The following is an 18,174-nucleotide window of genomic DNA, read 5'->3' as shown; positions in this document are numbered from 1 at the left end:
CCCCTCTTTCTTTTTCTCACTTGAACATCTGGCCACTCCAAATATGGCCCACAGACCAGCAGCCTTGGCATCATCCCGGAGCTCGTAAGAAATGTACAATGTCCAGGCCCAACCCAGACCTACCCAACATGAATCTACCTTTTACCAAGCTTCCAGGTGATCCTGTGCACATGCAAGTGTGAGAAGCACTGTTTTCACAGGCAGAAAGAAGGAAGCTAGTTAGTGCAGGCAATTTAAGTTGAACACATACTCAACCCTTAAAGAAATTTGGAATTGACTCACATACATAAAATAAATCCTTCCCAAATGATGTCTAAGGGGTTCATCATGTGATGAAGATTTTGTTTCTTGGGAATGTTTACAAGTTTTCAAAAAGGACCCTTCTTGAATGGTATAAGCAGGCATCCGATGACAAACATGGTGTCCCTGAACCTGATTTTCAAATGCGCCTGCACTGTCTGCATTGTTAAGGTAATAACCACACTGATGGGTATGTTTCCAGAAATTCAACATGAACTCGGCCACTCTGAGCTCCCAGCGGTCATCCTCAGGTTCTAGCCGCTTGGCCTCATCACAACACGGCAGCAGACTTCTTCAAAGCCAGTTAGAGAATTTCTCTCAGCAGGTGACCTCTAGGAGCTGAGGTCAGTCAGTCTTATAAGCACAAAGATCCAAATTCTGCCCACAAATAGTGGGCTTAGAAGAAGACTCCAGGCCTCAGAAAAGACAGCAGCCCCGAAAGATCCTCGATTTCAGCCCATGAGCCCAGAGCAGAGAAGGCAGCTAAGTGATGCCCAGGCTAACAACCTACAGGGAAATGAGGGCTATTGTAAGCCACTGGGTTTGTGGTGGTTTGTTACACACCAATAGGAAACTAATACAGGTTTTGGTACTCAGAAGTGAGACAATGCTGTAACATATCTAGCATGGGGAGCAGCTTTGGAATTGAACAGTGGGAGAAGGCTGGAGGAATTTTGCAGAACATGGTAAGAAAGGCTAAATTTCCTTGAACAGACTGCTCATAGATATATGGATGTGGGGTACCTGGGTGGCTCAGTCGGTTAAGCGTCGGACTCCTGGTTTTGGCTCAGGTCATGATCTCATGGTTTGTCAGTTCAAGCCCTGCATTGGGCTCTGCAAAAACAGTGCAGAGCCTGCTTGGGATTCTCTCTCTCTCCCTGTCTCTGCCCCTCCCTCACTCGAGCTTTCTCTCCCTCAAAATAAATAAATTAACTTAAAAAAATCTGGGTAAAGAGGGCACCTAGGTGGCTCAGTGGGTTAAGCATCCACCTTCAACTCAGGTCACAGTCTCAAGGTTGGTGGGTTTGAGCCCCACGTCAGGCTCTGTGCTGACAGCTCAGAGCCTGGAGCCTGCTTCAGATTCTGTGTCTCTCTCTCTCTCTCTCTCTCTCTCTCTCTCTCTGCACCCTCCCCGGCTCATGCTCTGTCTCTCTCTCTTAAACATTAAAAAAAAAATTTTTTAATGGATGTTGAGGACACTGTTGGTGAAGGACTATAAGGATTGATTAGAAGAAAGTGAGGACCACGTTATTGGAAACAGTGAGGGGACCCTTGTTATATGGTGGCAGAAAGCTTAGCAAAACTTCCTGCACTTACGTAGAATTTGAAGGGATGAACCTTTTATTTAGCTAAGATTTCCAGGCAGTGCTGGGTGCTGCCTGGTCTCCTGCCATGCATAGGAGAACACAAGAGACAGATAGATAGTTACACAAAAATGAAGCAGGACTAAATTATTTAGAAAATTCTCAGACTCTCCAGATGGCAAAAGATGGTAAAAATCAGGATGGTTGCTGAATGTGTATCACAGAGAAAAGGTTGAGTGTATGACTGCACCACCTTTTGTTAAAACCCCAGAGAAATCAAAAGGTCAGAATATTCAGTCACACCAACTGTGGGGCCCTTTCAAGAAATTATGGGTGTGGGCACCTCAAACGTCTTCACAGCTGAACCAGGGGCATCTAGGAAACTTGAAGTCATTATCCCCCAGGCATCTTAACAGGAGGCCAACAGAGAAGAGACGTTTTTAAAAAGATCTGTGGATGTGGCTTCTGTTTAGTGAAGTGAAAAGCAGTGAATTCATACAAGATGCTCAAAGTTCTTGAGAAAATCATTTTAGCAGAAATCCTGCCAGCTTGGACTGAAAAAGGGACAGAGTACAACATGAACGGAGACTCTTGGGCCCCTAAAACTCCACTGGAGGAAGCAGGTTGGTAAAACTATTCAGTTGCCATCATGTTACCTTTCATAAAAAAGGAAGGAGGACACGAAAAGGGGGAACTTCATGCCCAGAAGAAAGAGACAAGAGTCCTGAAGGTTCTTCCCAAGTCTCGAAAGTGAATCCAAAAAAGGCAAACATTTATGTGGCTAGATTTCAGAGTGTTATGGACCTGTGGCTCCTTCTGACCTTCACGTCCCCCTTTTTGAGACAGAAAGTCTGCAACCGTGATCACATGCTTTCCCACTGCTGTGTGCTGGCCATGTGAGGGCAGATAACCTGTCCCTTTGGCTTTGCAGGCCCACGGGTGGAGAGGAGCCATACCCTGGCCACAGCACATGCCAGAGGGCTCCCAGGAGCCCCATCTGGACCTGGACCCAACTTAGTTTTTGGATTTTCAGCTGGTGAGATTTAGATTCAGATGATGAAATTTTTGACTTTGAACTCATACTGTAATGAGATGAGGCTCAGGAACCTGGGGTGGGGGTGAATGTATTTTTTACGTGGAGGGGGTATAAACTACTACAGGCCAGAGGGTGGGCTGTGGCAGGCAGAATGGAATGAGCCCCAAACATTGTGCCTTTTGGCGGACATGCTCTGTGTGGTCTCATCCCCTTGAGTGTGGGCAGGGGCTGGGAATATGATGGGATACAACTCTGCTGAAGACATTTTGTGGATGTAAATAATACCCTGGATCAGATGATTTCTGAGTTAAGAGATGGGAGATTATCCTGGGTCAACTTGACCTAATCAAGTGAGCTCTTAAAAGAGATAAGAATTAGCAATAGGCGCTCTCCTACTGGCCTTAAAGAAGCAAACTGTCATGTTGTGGAGAGGGCCACATGGCAGGGAGCGGAAAGTGGACTTTTAGAGCTGAGGTCTTTAATTCTGTGGCCCCAGGGAATTGGATTCAGCCAACAACCAGGGAGCTTAGAGGAGGACCCTAAGTCTCAGATGACATCACAGCCAAGGTCGACACCTGGATTGCAGCCTTGGGAGACCCTGAGCAGAGAATCAAGTCGAGACATGCCCCAAATTTGACCTACAGAAACTGTAAGATAATATATTTAATGTTTTAAGCTGCTACAATGCAAAAGCTTCAAAGCAGTTATTAAAAATATATTCAAAGAATTTTTTAACACTATATTCAAAGAACTAAAAGAAAATGCGCTAACGATGGGTCAGTACCCATCTGACCCACTGACCCATGGGTCAGTGACCATAACGATGGGTCAGTGTTGAGAAGAAATCTCAACACAGAAATGATCGCTACAAAAAAGAACCAAATGGATATTCAGAGATGAGAAATATAATAACCAAAAAAACAAAACAAAACAAAACATAAACCCAGCAGCAGGTTTGAGATGGCAAAAGAAATCAAATGAACTTAAAGACAGATTATCAGACATTATCCAATTTCAAGAATAAAAGGGCAGAAAAAATATTTGAAGAGATAATGGCTAACATCTTCCCACACTGATTTTAAGAGCATTGCATTCCAAAGGCTGCAACAAACCCCAAGTCTGATAAACACGGGCTACATCTAGACACATCTTAAACTGCTGAAAGACAAAGACAAAGAGAAAATCTTAAAAGCAGCAAGAGAAAAATGGCTTATCACAGACAGGTAGCCAAATGATTACCAAATGACCTCTCATTCAAAACAAAGGCAACACTAGGGTGGTATAATCTGAAACTCACCATGATGAAGGGGGGGGATAAACCGTGTAAATGAGCATTCTATAGCCAACCAAACTATCTTCCAAAAAATTGAAGGTAGAATAGAAACATTCCCAAATAAATAAAAACTGAGCTTTTGTTGCTAACAGATCTAGCCTAGATGAAATACCAAAGAAAGTCTTTACACTGAAAGAAAATGATACCAGAGGGTACTCAGATTCACAGCAAGTCGTGAACAGCATGGAAAATGATACTTAGGTGATAAATATAAGAGACTGTGTATATATACATATTTTTCTTCTCTTATTACTCTTCAGAGTAATAATAAAAATAAAGCCATAATTATACCATTCTACTGAGTTTATAACATATATTAACACAATTTGTATGTCTACAATAGCACAAAGGAGGGGGTAGGAAATGAAGCTACACTGATACAAATTTGCTAAATTTTACTGGAATTAACTCAATACTATGCTGAAGATTGTGATAAATTTAGGAAGCAGACTATAATCCCTAGGGTAACCACTAAAAGTGTAACTAAAAAATTTAGGTAAGAAATCAACATGCTTGGGTACCTGGGTGGCTCAGCTGGTTAAGCATCTCACTCTCGATCTCAGCTCAGGTCTTGATCTCAGGGTTGTGAGTTCAAGCTCCACATTGGGCTCCGCGCTGGGCGTGAAGCCTACTTTAAAAAAAAAAAAAAGGAAGAAAAAAGAAATCAACACTCTTAAGGGCATTCTTATCCCCATTATGTAGATGAGGAAATGAGTCCTGGGAGTGAAATAACCTACATAGCTAAGGCTGGCCCCCAGGACCCCTGGCTCAGCACACTAGGACTAGGGGCCAACTCACACCTTCCAGTGGGTCAGATGGAGACACCCAGGCTCATATTCCTCATCCATCAGTGAAGGAAAATGTTCATCAAAATATTGTAAATTGCCTCCCAGTCTGTACAAATATTTCCCTTGGCATCCTAAAAAAATATTATTTTTATTAGTTTTCTACCCTAAGAATAACCGCACATAAGTTGATAGCAGGAGGAAGAGGGATGACTTCTTAAGCCAAACAAGTTGGTGGCAGTGCCCAGTGAGTGCACACAAAAATGCATGTTGTGGCCCTCTTGCACTCTTTTTTTTTTTTTTTTTTAAATGTTTATTTATTTTTGAGAGAGAGAGAGACAGAGCGTGAGTGGGGAGGGGCAGAGAGAGAGGGAGACACAGAATCCGAAGCAGGCTCCAGGCTCGGAGCTGTCAGCACAGAGCCCAGTGCGGGGCTTGAACTCACGAACCTCAAGATCATGACCTGAGCTCAAGTCGGACGGTTAACCGACTGAGCCACCCAGGCACCCCACCCTTGCACTCTTTATGAATTTGGTCGGCATCCATTTATGCCTGCCCGAACTGTCTTCCCACACCCCTGCATGGAGCTCAGACTGACACACAGCAAAGGTAAAATATGCATAACATAAAATTTCTCACTTTAACCATTTACAAGAGAACTGAGCTGTGCTGGAAGGGGTTCATACCCTAATCCCACCTGCCAATGAGCTATTTAATCCCATAAGGATAAAATCACTAAATTCTTTAATACTTATTTTTGAATAAATGGCTGCAGATGCTTATTGTGCTTCACATTGTATAACACGTTATTTATGAAAATAGAAACTTAACAAGGGGTGCCTGGGTGGCTCAGTCAGTTAAGTGTCCGAGTTCGGCTCAGGTCATGAGCTCACAGTTCGTGAGTTCAAGCCCCACATCAGGCTCTGTGCTGACAGCTCAGAGCCTGGATCCTGCTTGGGATTCTGTGTCTCCCCTCTCTCTGCCCCTCCCCTGCTCACGCGCTCTCTCTCTCTCTCTCTCTCTCAAAAATAAACATTAAAAAAAAAAAAAAAGAAATTTAATGAGCCTGTACTGCATGCCAGGGACTAAAATAAGCCCTCATCTGCTCTGTTATGTAATCCTCACAACTCCCCTCCGAGGCTGGTTTCATTATTCTCATTTGACAGAAAAAGAAACCAAAGTTCAGTGTGGTTAAGAGGCATCAGATTGACACTAGCCAGGTCAGTTGGAGTTGTTCTGGGTGATTGTTAAACCAGATTGCTCAGAGAAGGGAGGATGCTTTTAAGACAGCATGAGGGGGTAGGAAATGTACGTTGAAATCAAGTACGCCTGTGTCTTCATTGCTCACATCTGATTGGTTACAAAAACAAAGACCTGCAATGTCCTCATAGTTTCCTTTTAATCATCACACTGATGTCATCAGGTTGACAAGATCTCAGAAGTGGATCTGGACTAGTTCACAGATCAGAATTACTGACAAACAGCAGCAGGAGCTGCTATAGCATGGAACTGAACACGGGGTTCAGGACCAAATCTCATCAATGAACAAATTTGAAAACTGCGTTTCATAGAGCACATTAAATTTCCCCTGATACTAATGTGTGATTAAAACGTGAAATGACATAAATGTCTTTTAAAGTCACAGAGGTAATTACCGAAAGTAGCCAGCCACATCACAGCTAGGCATTGTCGGAAGGCCACTGTGTGCTTCAAGTTTACTGTGGCTCAGCAAGTCACACTGTTCCTTTAAGACTTCAGCTTTGGTGGGGCGCCTGGCTGGTTCAGTAGGTTAAGCATCCAACTTCGGCTCAGGTCATGAGTTCATGGTTTGTGGGTTCGAGCCCCACGTCGGGCTCTGTGCTGACAGCTCAGAGCCTGGAGCCTGCTTCGGATTCTGTGTCTCCCTCTCTCTCTGCTCCTCCCCCACTCACACTCTGTCACACACTCTGACACACTCTGTCTCTCTCTCTCAAAAATAAATAAACATTAAGAAATTAAAAAAAAAAAAAAGACTTCAGCTTTGGTTTAGTCCTCTTTAGCTAATGTAAACCTTTGCTGGAATTTTGACTATGGTGGCAACACATAAGCAAATAGCATTCTTTATTTCAATAAACCTGGAATATCTCAACAGTGTGAAGGAATCAATACAATGTTCCTCGTGTCCATCTGTCTACACTGAGAAAAACCTAACCCCATGTTTGAGGTGTTATCAGTGTACACAGAGTACATTACATGAGTCTGATTTCCACACATTCGTGGAACCCTCACGAACACCAAAAGAGAAGATTTACCTCTTTCCTAGGGGTTAAGAAAAAGACATGACAGTAGGACATACATCTTGATAGAAAAATATTTAAAGATTTTAATTCTCTGAATGCCACGAGTTAACATTTTATGATCACCCTTCGAAAATAGGGCATTTGGGAGCAATTTTGAAGTTTTCTAAAACAGTACAAAGCTGATTAAATCCAACGTCACATTCACAGATTGCAAAATGACTTCCTTATAAAAACAAGGAAGCCAGGGTTGGGGTGGGTCTGTCACCAGAGTCCGGGGGCCTTGCCACTCCTTCGTGGAGCTCCCTGGTATTACATGTGTTCCTTAAAGAACCATTTCTGATGTTCCGAGTTGGTGCAGAGCCGTAGGAATGGCATGAAACTGTCACTGAAGGCCTTCTTCTCAGCCTGAACGCATTTATTGGACTGTGCGTGAAATAAAGAACCATCCTACAAGAGAGAATAAGCACTGGCTGTTTACCAGAAATACAAATAATTCCTCAGAAAGTAGCTTTTTCCTTAAAATGTGTTAAGAGCTCGGGTGATTTTTTATCATTGCAGAAATATTTACTGAGCACTGTGTTTGCCCTGTACTGAGGCAACTCAGGACTGCCCACGCATAGACAGGGCCAGGCGTGGACAAGCCTGTCAGGCTCGCCAGGGTCCCTGATTCCACCGTCAGGGTGAGTGGTGCCACCTGCTGGCTGCTCTGGGGATCCGTCAGATCCCAAGTCACCTCCCTACTGCTATTCTTCTCCTTGAGGGAAATTAGGATCAAAGATTCTTTATTAACATCTTCCGCTTCCCTTAGGTCAACTGATTCCATCCCTGGCGATCTCTTTCTCTTAGGTATTTAAATACAGAATCAGGAAACTTGGCTGTAGTCCCAGCTCAGCCAGAGAACAGCTGGGCAAGGGGACAAGTCACCTGAGGACATGGGTTCTATGGGACTGTGCCAATTTCCCCAACCCCAAAAGATCGTGGTCCTCTTTAAGGCCTTCCCCTTGTCTTCCTTTTCCCAACTGTTCTGAGTTACCTCAGCGAAACTCTCCCCCATCCTTGAGTCTGTTTTTTCCCTCCACCTCTCTGTTGTAAGCTTTAAGTTCCCTGGGAACTTAATCATGGCTGAGCAAATGACATACCTGTTCCAGGGAAAGAGAAACCTTTGGGAATAAAATTATAGGCAGAAGAATCTCAAAAATATTAACCCTGAAAACCCTTAAAAGAGTTCAAATGTTGCCTTCAGAGTACCATGAAAGGAAATAATTAAATAGCATCCCTTTTCCCAGCCTTCTAAGGAGACTTTACTTTTCCTTAATTGGTCACTGAAATTTAAGATACAATTTTAATGATGTTTCAAACCAATTTTATGATTTCTAGCTTACATTACTGTGTAAGCCCCTTGAGGGCTTACAGTTAGAAGAAACAAGAGAAGGGGATGGAGGCGGGCGCTGCAGAGAACCACAGACAGGGAGCTTTGCAGAAGTATTTTCCCTCTTATTTCTGATATCAGACGGATAACACCATGGCGCAGGCTTGTTCAGGTAGCCCGCAAATTTCACTGATAATCATAATATCTTCTACAGGAAAATGTACTCCAACTTTTGATCATGCTTAGAATTAACCCATTTATTAGCAAATTAGACCAATCTTTCCATCCCTGGGGCCAGGCTGGGAACAAAAGCTTCCTATGGAGATAAAAATAAACTCATTTCGTCTTTTGAATTATTTTCTTTGGATTTACTCCCTCAAGTGCTTTTTGGTGAGTCAAAAGATTTGACAGATTCACGAGTCCTGTTACAGCTTGTGGCCAAGTGTGGCGGGGCTAGTGCCTAACGGGCCTGAAATAATACCCGGTTCCAAATCAACATCAACTATTCTGATGGAGAGCCAGCTCCATCAGAGAGATGTTTTCTTGGTGATTACCCTGCAGGTAACAACTGATCTCTATAGAGCTTTATGGTTTCCAAGGACTATTTCTGCTGTCCATCTAGTCCACACTAGAGGTAGACAGGCTGCTATTATTGTTCCCATTTTACAGCTGGGAAAAATGAGGCTTAAAGAAATGGACTAGCTTGCCCCTGGATCTAACCTCACATCCTCACGCTTTGGCTATTCGTTTCACTCATTTTAAGCCCATTTCATCCTTGGGTGTGTTTGCGACAGCTCCTCACTCCAGGACTATGGCTCACTGTCTAAGGAGGCCAGAACGACTAGATGGGAGTCAAAGCACTCCTGATGCTGGATGCCGGGGCCCCCGACCATACTGTTGGGTCCATGGTGAACTCCCTGGTCTCCCCAGATGTGGCCGCATCCCTGAGATCCTTGAGGACTGTGCCAGGGAACACTCTTTACCTCCACTCCCCCTTCTGCAGCCCATGCACCGAGAGCAAGGAGGGCAGCAGACGGCTCACTTACCTCCCGCAAGATGAACTTCTGATTCTCCGGGGCAGTTTCCTGGCAGAGTTGCATGATGAGAATATCCATTCCTGCGTCCACAGCGATGCAGGCCTCTGGCTGGTGAGTGTTATAGCGTATTTCATTCCGGGATGTGTACTCAAAAAACTAAAAATGGAGCAGCCAATCGTGCATCAGTTACTCTCTGATGTGGAGAGAGGGAAATGGCTGGACGAGAGCCTGGGGTGACTTGGAGCTGGAAGAAACTCAAATCCCACCCACTCATCTCTAGGTGTCTGACACTGCTTAAGGCAGGAAGCCTTTAAAGGTCCAGGTAGCCAACGTTTCCCTCCTCTGGGTCTCCTGCATCTCCTGCATCCTCCACGGGCCCGCTCTGGTGGTTTATCTGCCTCCTGGGGCTGGGATCTGTTGCAATTCACAGACCTTCCAGAACTTGCTCCCCTGCCCAGCCTGAAACTCAGCACTTAACCCAGACAGACCTGCCCCGGCCACCAGCAATTGCCCTAAACACCACTTTACGTGGCACTATCCATCAAAACCCAGAATTCTGTTCAAGCATTAATTCTAAGGAAGTCATCGGACACGCAGATCTGTTGCTCCCCACCCCCCCACTTTTGTTTCTGACAAGAGGTTAGTGGCATGGTTACTTTACAATCAAAAACAGGCAGGCAGGGAATCAGTTAACTAAACAGTAATACAGCCACACAAAGGATTATCAAGAGGCCATTAGGAATGACATTCTCAAAGGATGTCTAATAACACATGAAAAGTATGACGAAGTGGAAAGAATGGAATATAAAACATATAGACATTATGATAACTATTTAAAACACATGATCTAAAGGCCTTGCATAAAGGAAGATGAGAAATAACTAGGACTTAGTTCTAATGGTGGTTGCAGAGTCCTGCCATTCACTTACTGCTTATATTTTTTTGCATTTCCCAAATATTCTGCAAAAGCATATAGTACCCTCATAATGCAAAAAAAAATATATATATATATACATCAAATATTTAATTTAAAAAAAAAAAGAGACTTCCCCTCATTTCTCTCTTTAAAGACCCCACACAAACGGTCCCTTGAACATTCAGGCTCCCACCGTCTGCTTTCCCCTGGCTTAAGAATGTCAAACTATAGAGAAGCAGCACCTACCTGGTTCTGACCCATTCCGTGACAGTGGTAGAGAAGGACCTGGTGTCCCACGATTTGGTTTTCATTGGGAGGGTTATAGTCAAAGCAGTAATCTCTCAGTCCTTTGTTCTGGAGCTAAACAAAACATAAAGGTGGCATTTTGGTCCAGATTTATACACAAGAGGTTCCACCCAAGGCTCCAACGGTAATGACTCCATTGGAGAGGAGTCATTGAGTCAAGAACCGGACTTACTGGGTAAGAGCTCCTTAGATTTTCAGTTTTGAAAGTGCTTTCCCATTCTATACCATAGGCAAGAATCATAACCCCCATTTCTAAAGATAAATCTGAGTTGCAGAGAGATTAACTCTTTATGACCTGAAAGCTCTTATCTCTCCATTTCTCCTTGGTGCAGACTTATTGCTGCACTGGTCCGTGCAGAGCTGGGTTGCTGCCTCACACATGTACCAAGGACCCCTGCAAGCAGGATCTGCAAAAGACATCTTGTGTGAAAGACTCACCATTTTCCAGATGAGAAGTCCACCATTCTAGACTATAGGAACAGCACAATACAGAGCTGATGGCCCAAGGTCACACTAGTGGAGATGCCTGAGTCTTGAATCCAGGAACTCAGACTCCAAGTCCAGTGCTCTCCCCATCACTCAACGCTGTCTAATCTAATGCCATCTCTAAGGTACCTTTTAGATCTAAAACCCTTCGATCATTCCAAGAGAAAAAAATCATGCTCCCGCCTCCCTTTTAGTAGCCTCCAGGGAAAGACATACACCTTCCAAATCTCTTTCTGGAGAGTTCAAAGACCCCTCAATGAACTCCTCATGAATCCCTCTCCTGCCCTGGCCCTCGTCCACCCTTGACTAGCCTGTTTCTGAAGATAAGACTCAGTCATATTGAAAGAAGATTCCACAATCCAATCAACTAGCTCACAAAGCACAGACTTCCATGTTCCTGAAGTCCCTTTGCTTGTGAAGAAATCTGGTTAGAATAAGCAGAACACCTTAGATTTGGAAGGGCTCAAATGTCCCCACGCTTGACCACCAAAGGACTGTGACCTCAAATGAACTCCCTATGTTCAGAAAGATTTGAAATGGAAAAAACACTAAAAGAGAGGTGGGAACCCCTGAAAATAAAACTGAGATAAACTAAGCTAGCTGTATCAAGTTGGTGAAACAGAAAAAGAATGATATTAAATGACTTTAGAACATTCCCTGCTGTTTTTGTTTTTTAGAACATTCCATGTTTGATTACATTTCCTTAGTGAACTATATTCTATAAACAAATAGAGCAGCAAAGAAATCCTAAACCTCATTCAGTATCAACTGTCAGTGGTAATAATGGATTATTATTTTGAAACTATTTTAAATATCTTTTAAGATAAAGCAAATAAATAATATGGTAATATTTTTGAAACTAAGATTTTCAGTGTAAGCAAAAAGTAATACAAGTATAATATCGAAGAAGAAAAAATCCTGTAAGATTACATTTAAATTTGAGATATCAGTATGAGTTCATGATTTGTTTCTCAAAAATATGCATTTCCTTTCTCTACCCACTGAAAAACTATAGCACTGTGCACCCCACATGGTACTCACTGGCCATATGTGGCCACTGGGTACTTAAAATGTGACCAAGTCCAAATTGAGATATGCAGTGAGTGTAAAATACACAGCAGGTTTCAAGACAGTATGAGAAAAAGACGTAATGCATCTCGATAAATTTTTACATCAACTACATGTTGAAATGATAATACTGGGGATACATTGAATTAAATAAAATATATTATTAACTTCACTTGCTCCTTTTTAAAATATGGTTACTAGGGGCACCTGGGTGGCTCAGTTGGTTGAGCGTCCAACTTCAGCTCAGATTGTGACCTTGTAGTTTGTGGGTTCAAGCCCCACATTGGGCTCTGTGCTGACAGCTCAGGGCCTGGAGCCTGCTTCAGATCTCCTTCTCGGTCTGTCACTCTCCCACCTGCACTCTCTCTTTCTCTCAAAAATAAACATTAAAAAAACTTTTTAAATAATAAATAACTAAACCTTAAAAATAAAGTTAAATATAGTTAAATTTTTAATTATGTATGTGGCTAGCATTATGTTTCTGGTGTAGAGTGTGGTCTAGAGACAGAGACCACAGCTGGCATCCGGATTGTGGGCTCTGAACACTGCCCCCCACTGAAAGGGTCAGGGGCTCTGGGAGGGATGGCAGCAAATGTAGAAGATGAGCGTGGCCAGGATCAAGGAAGCAATCAAGCTACTACAAGGGGTCAAGATCACAGAAGCCAAAATGAAGAGGTTCTCACTAGCTGAAGATGGGCAACCTGAACTCTTCAAAGAAAAAAACAGAAACCAACAGACGAACTGCAGCACACTGACCATATAAAACCCCACTGGTTTACAGTGATGCTCAAGAAAAGAAAAAGCCAACAAGCAAATGAGCCAACAAACAAACTGGAGGAAACTGAAGTGCCAATTCTTACTCTGAAAACAGGCAAATAAAGAGAAGGACTTAAAAAATTTGTTATGCCTTTTCTTGTTTTTAATTTTTTAAGTTTATTTTTTTATTTTGATAGAGTGCAAGCTGGGGAGAGGCAGAGAGAGAGAGAGAGAGAGAGAGAGAGCAGGGGAAGAGGGGAGAGAGAGAGAGAGAGAGAGAGAGCGAGCAGGGGAAGAGGGGAGAGAGAGAGAGAGAGAGAGAGAGAGAGAGAGAGAGAGAGAGAGAGAGAATCCCAAGCAGGCTGCACACAGTCAGCTCAGAGCCTGATGAGATCATGACCGGAACTGAAATCAAGGGTCAGATGCTTAACTGACTGAGTCACCCACTCATCCCTAAAATTTGTTATGCCTTTTCTGAATGAACTCTGAATTTCACGAATACCAAATGGTCCCAGTTAATAAGGGAACGTTCTTCTTTACAGAAACATCTCAGCTAAAAATGCAGGGGAAATGAAAGGATTAGAAAAAGCACCATTTGACAATGCCACTTGAAGTTTGGGTCTAGGTAATGATTATCAACAGTTACAGAAAACATGAGAGAGGATGCTGACATGGCCCCTGATAGTGGCTGGTCCCGGACAGGCCCCATGGACCCGCTGATCAATGTCATCGCTAGAAGCAGGATGACCAGAGGTTAGGTGCTCCTGCGATGATGCTGCAGGAGCACAAAACACACCTGTGAAGTGTTCTTGCCATAAAAGGCTGATGATTCCATTCCAATCAGACCTTTGGACCTCACTTCCATTTTAAGAACTATGGGCGAGAGGCACGATTTACAAGACACCACAAGGAAACAATTAGGTAATTCCAAGGGTGAGATGTGCTACTGGACAACGGATGCTGTTTTTGCAACAATATTAGCACAAGTGGGGAGGAGGAGGGAAGAGGTCTGCCTTAGATGAAGGAGACGTGGGAGGGAGGACTAGCAGCCAACCACAACGCGAGACCTTGTCTGGACCCCAGGTGGAACCAGCCAGTTACCCTGAGAGAAGTGTGAAAAAGCAGGGGAATGTGGGTAAGGGCTAGATATTAAAGGGTATCAAGAAATTACTGCTCACTCGACGGGGGTGTGATAATGGTCTGCGGTTAGAAGATACCGTCCATACAGACGTGCACGTGGAAGCGAACAGGAGTGAAAGGACAGGAGGCCTGGGGTTTGCTTGAGCAAAGAAAAACATGAGAGGATGCAGCAGAGGAGACAGAAAGCAAGAGAGGCAAAATCATCATAATTCTAGAAGCTCGGGAACAGGGTTCATTACATCATTCTCTCTGCTTGAACCTTTTCATAGCAAAGACTGAATTGAATGCGTTAACGTCCTGCTTTGTGTTTATCAAAGACTCCCAGAATGGAACATGGGCACTTCTGGTCAACACGACACAGCAGAGGACACCTTCCTAAGTTGGTGTCGTTCCTCCCCAAAACCAAAGGCACTGGACATTTTAGTTGGCTTCATCCCAGAGACATTTCTTTCAGGTCCTTTGAAATAACCGAAGTGACTCTTCTCCCTCTACTACTGCCTTTATCAATCCCCAAGCTGGGAATTATTAACTGGTCCAGCCATCTGAAGCTTGAAGTAATGTGAAACTGGACATGGAAACACCAGGTGAGCCTCAGTTTCTTTATCTATAAAATGGGAGGCTTATTGTCACCAATTTGGAGATGGCTTCTAGTGCTGACATTCTGGACTTGAGGCCCAGACACGGGGAGAAGGAAAGACAGTGGATTAAAGCAGGGAGGGGAGGAGGGGTGAGGAAGGCTAGCAGTCCCCATGAAGGGGCCTTTCTTGGCTAGGATTTATTGGTCAGGGAAGCCCCTGCCCACCAGAGGCCCGCCTCACTCACCATCCCAAAGAAGCCAGGCCTGTCTTCAGGCACGTGCAATTCTGGGTACACGTTTTCCAAGAACCACCTGAAGTCCTTACACTGGAGCTTTGCACGGAGCTGCTTCCTCTCTGTCACATCGCCAAAGGGTTCCTGAGGAAACAGCAAAAGCAGTGAGTCCCTGCAGGTCACGTACTTCTTACCAAAGCCTTCTCTCCACGGATGCTTCCCTCCTCTGCAACGTGTACCGAGAACCCACTGTGTGCCGGCTCCTGTGCAGGCTCAGAGGGTCAGACCAGCCTCAGACACAGCGACAGCGCCTTGGCAGGACAGACCATCACAAAAACAACTGCATTCTCGGGCACTCTCACTACAAGGAGGTGTGGCCAAGTGCTCTAGGGAAGGACACGAAGCGCCTGGTAATGAAGTCAGGGAGCCGAGTCCTGGGGCTGCGTCAGCTCCCTGGACCCGTGCATCTGCACCATCGATGAGTGTGTGATCACAGACCGGTGGACGTCAGTCGAGTACATACACCCTGACATTCTGAATTACTGCTGATACCTGAAGCGTTCACTTTCAAACACAGGTGAATATTCTCAATGTAACCATGTACATAGACGTTATGTGCTCAACATGCTGAAGTCTGAACATATGCTTACAATGGTAAGTGCCAAGTGCTGCAGTGAAAAACACTCATGGAAGTTTAGCTTTCTGGACAAAACAAGTGATTAAGAACTTCTAAATAATTGCAGCACCTGGGTGGCTCATGGCATGATCTCGCAGTTCGTGAGTTCAAGCCCCATGTCGGGCTCTGTGCTGACAGCTTAGAGCCTGGAGTCTGCTTCAGTTTCTGTGTCTCCTCTCTCTGACTCTCCTCTGCTCGCATTCTGTCTCTCTCTCTCTCTCTTTCAAAAATAAACATTAAAAAAAATGTTTTTAACTTCTAAATAATTAAATAAAGCAAGCATCTATTTAGCACAGCCACAAGAGCAGTGCCGAGCACTATTACTGTCCTTGCAATATGATGTTAAAGTATTAAAATTTAACAGGCTAAATATTTAACAAAATGGTAATGTCAGGAAAGTGTTTGAGCAAAATTTCAGAGTTTTACTTATTTCCCAGAGGGTCTTCCTTTGATGAGTCATTGTGCCCTCATCTTCAACCAAATATCCCTTTTAACACTCGGCCACGGGCATCCAGACAAAAGGTGTACGTGGGGCCCCTCTAATATGTCATTCTTTGGGAAGCCTCAGGAAGAGAGAGCTGTGGGTTCCAGACTGGGTAATGGGAAGGAGCAGATATTTCCACCCTGCAGCCTTGGGCATGACAGAGGAAGCAATGACCCTGGAGCCCAGAGGCAGAAAGGGGCCAAGGTCAGGGGCAGGTCCACAGGGCTCTGCAGAGCAGGGAGTAGGTTCTACGCACCCCAGGCTCAGTTCTGCCCACATCACCCACGAGGCCTTGGGCAAGCTCTCTGAGCTTCAGTTCTGGCAACTAAAATGAGAATTGGGGCGCCTGGGTGGCTCAGTAGGCTGAGTGTCTGACTTCCTCAGGTCATGATCTTGCAGTTCATGAGTTCGAGCGCCTCATCGGGCTCTGTGCTGACAGCTCAGAGCCTGGAGCCTGCTTCGGGTTCTATGTCTCCCTCTCTCTCTGCCCCTCCCCCGTTCACACACAGTCTCTCAAAATTAAATAAACATTAAAAAAAATAATAATAAATAAAAAATGAGAATTCCATAGCTATCCTGAAGGGCTGCTGTGAGGATTCACAAAAAGAGGTTTACATTTTCATTTTAGTTGATGCTGGTGCAGAGTGGGCACCCTGTCCAGGGGCCTGTAGAGCTGGCCACTGCAGAGGCAGTGGACCTATTTGCTAAAGCTTATTTGTAACCCTAAAACCACTACACCACCATCATCTGCAAACACATACAGAGAGGGATAAAAAATCTGAGTCACCCAACGTGACGCTCCTGGCTGAGATCATGTCTCAGCTCTCACGCTGTAAACAAGCGTCCTGTTCGTCGCCCACCTAGTGCCACATTTTGCTGCTTTGTGTTGGTGACCTCACTGTTTAAAAGGCCCCCAAGCATGGTGCTGAAGGGCTGGCTAGTGTTCCTCAGTGCAAGAAGGCTGTGTTGTGCCCGGCGGAGAAAATACGTGGATTAGGCACGTGTCACAATGTTGTTGGCCATGAGTTCAATGCAAACAATCTTTCGACAGAAATATACACAAAACCACGTATTGTATACTGTATATATTGATCGGTTGGCAAAAATGTCAACCTGCAAGAGGCCTGAAGGAACCTAGCACTGTATTTCTCTGAGAAGCAGCGGCTCAGTAGCCTTGAATCAGTGTTTGCAATGGTGACACAGACCATAATTACTGTAAATGATGAGAATCAACATGAATGTATTATTATAAGTGGGGGGATAAAGTTTTCCCATACTTGTATCTATTTCTGGAACCAGGTCCACTATGGCGGGGAGGCCAGAATCAGCTGCTTTTGTTTGGATGAGGCCAGCTGGGATACAGGTGGGCTGGGGAACTCACCAGGCGGGCATGGGGGTTGCGATGGTAGTAGAGTTCTTTAAATTCATCCATCCACACTTCAGCTGCTCGGACACTGTTGGCCAGAGCCTTATTGCGGGAGTAGGGAGCTTGCTTGGGGAAAACGTGGCCAACGTGAGAGCACGGGTGTGTTTCCAAGGTCCCACCGCACTGCCAGATCTGTGCAGAGAGCAGGGAGGAGGCCGGGTGGGTGAGTGGCGGGGCGAGGGCAGGGGGGGTGGTGGCGCGGAATGGTGAGCTGCTGGTCCACCGTGCCCGCAGCAAGGAGGCCGGGCACACAGACATCATGATGAACACTGCCAGGCCTCACCCTCCATGGGGTAGGAGGCCACCTCCCCAGCACATTCAGGACACAGGATGCAGTCAAAGAGCAAGAACACAGCCCCAAAGACAAACAAGCCGCCGGGAGCAAGATCCCAGAGTCCATGCACTAGAGCTCATGCACTTGACTCACAGGAGCACCCATAACTGACCTCACTGGGGACCCATTACTCATTATGTAAAACACAGGCTCATTACCTGATCTCCTAGCCACAGAAGATAGGAAAGCAGCGAGTAAGGAGAGAGGTTTGGAAGGGGAAAGGAAGAACTTCTAGAGGCAGAGAGCAGCCTGACACCTAGGGAAGAGGCAGAAAGACCATTAAAAGCACATCCTAAACCTCAACAGGCTGACTTGTCTGAGACCAGCTC

At 44.8% G+C, this 18,174-nt stretch overlaps 1 protein-coding gene and 1 long non-coding RNA gene across 2 annotated transcripts in view; both read right to left on the bottom strand.

Annotated features, from left to right (window-relative positions):
* Positions 1 to 207: 207 nt before the first annotated feature.
* On the bottom strand, positions 208 to 6,709 carry LOC144614147 (uncharacterized). Its single transcript, XR_013551726.1, has 3 exons — positions 6,414 to 6,709; positions 4,495 to 4,601; positions 208 to 807 (listed from the first exon to the last, which is right to left on the bottom strand). It is a non-coding gene; the product is annotated as an uncharacterized LOC144614147 (long non-coding RNA).
* A 385-nt stretch (positions 6,710 to 7,094) lies between these two features.
* The window catches only part of GALNT12 (polypeptide N-acetylgalactosaminyltransferase 12), a 37,119-nt gene continuing 26,039 nt past the window's right edge, over positions 7,095 to 18,174 (bottom strand). Inside the window, exons 6-10 of the mRNA XM_078436656.2 lie at positions 17,467 to 17,643; positions 14,938 to 15,069; positions 10,606 to 10,719; positions 9,453 to 9,599; positions 7,095 to 7,484 (exon numbers count right to left, since the gene is read on the bottom strand). Of these exons, the coding sequence (XP_078292782.1) occupies positions 7,347 to 7,484; positions 9,453 to 9,599; positions 10,606 to 10,719; positions 14,938 to 15,069; positions 17,467 to 17,643 (708 nt within the window). The 3' untranslated portion in view covers positions 7,095 to 7,346. The remainder of the gene's footprint in view (positions 7,485 to 9,452; positions 9,600 to 10,605; positions 10,720 to 14,937; positions 15,070 to 17,466; positions 17,644 to 18,174) is intronic.

The sequence above is a fragment of the Panthera onca genome, chromosome D4, assembly GCF_046562875.1.
Source record: "Panthera onca isolate mPanOnc1 chromosome D4, mPanOnc1 haplotype 2, whole genome shotgun sequence".
Lineage (NCBI taxonomy): Eukaryota > Metazoa > Chordata > Mammalia > Carnivora > Felidae > Panthera > Panthera onca.
Note: the sequence above shows the minus strand (reverse complement) of the source record. Positions and strands in the feature narration are given on the sequence as shown.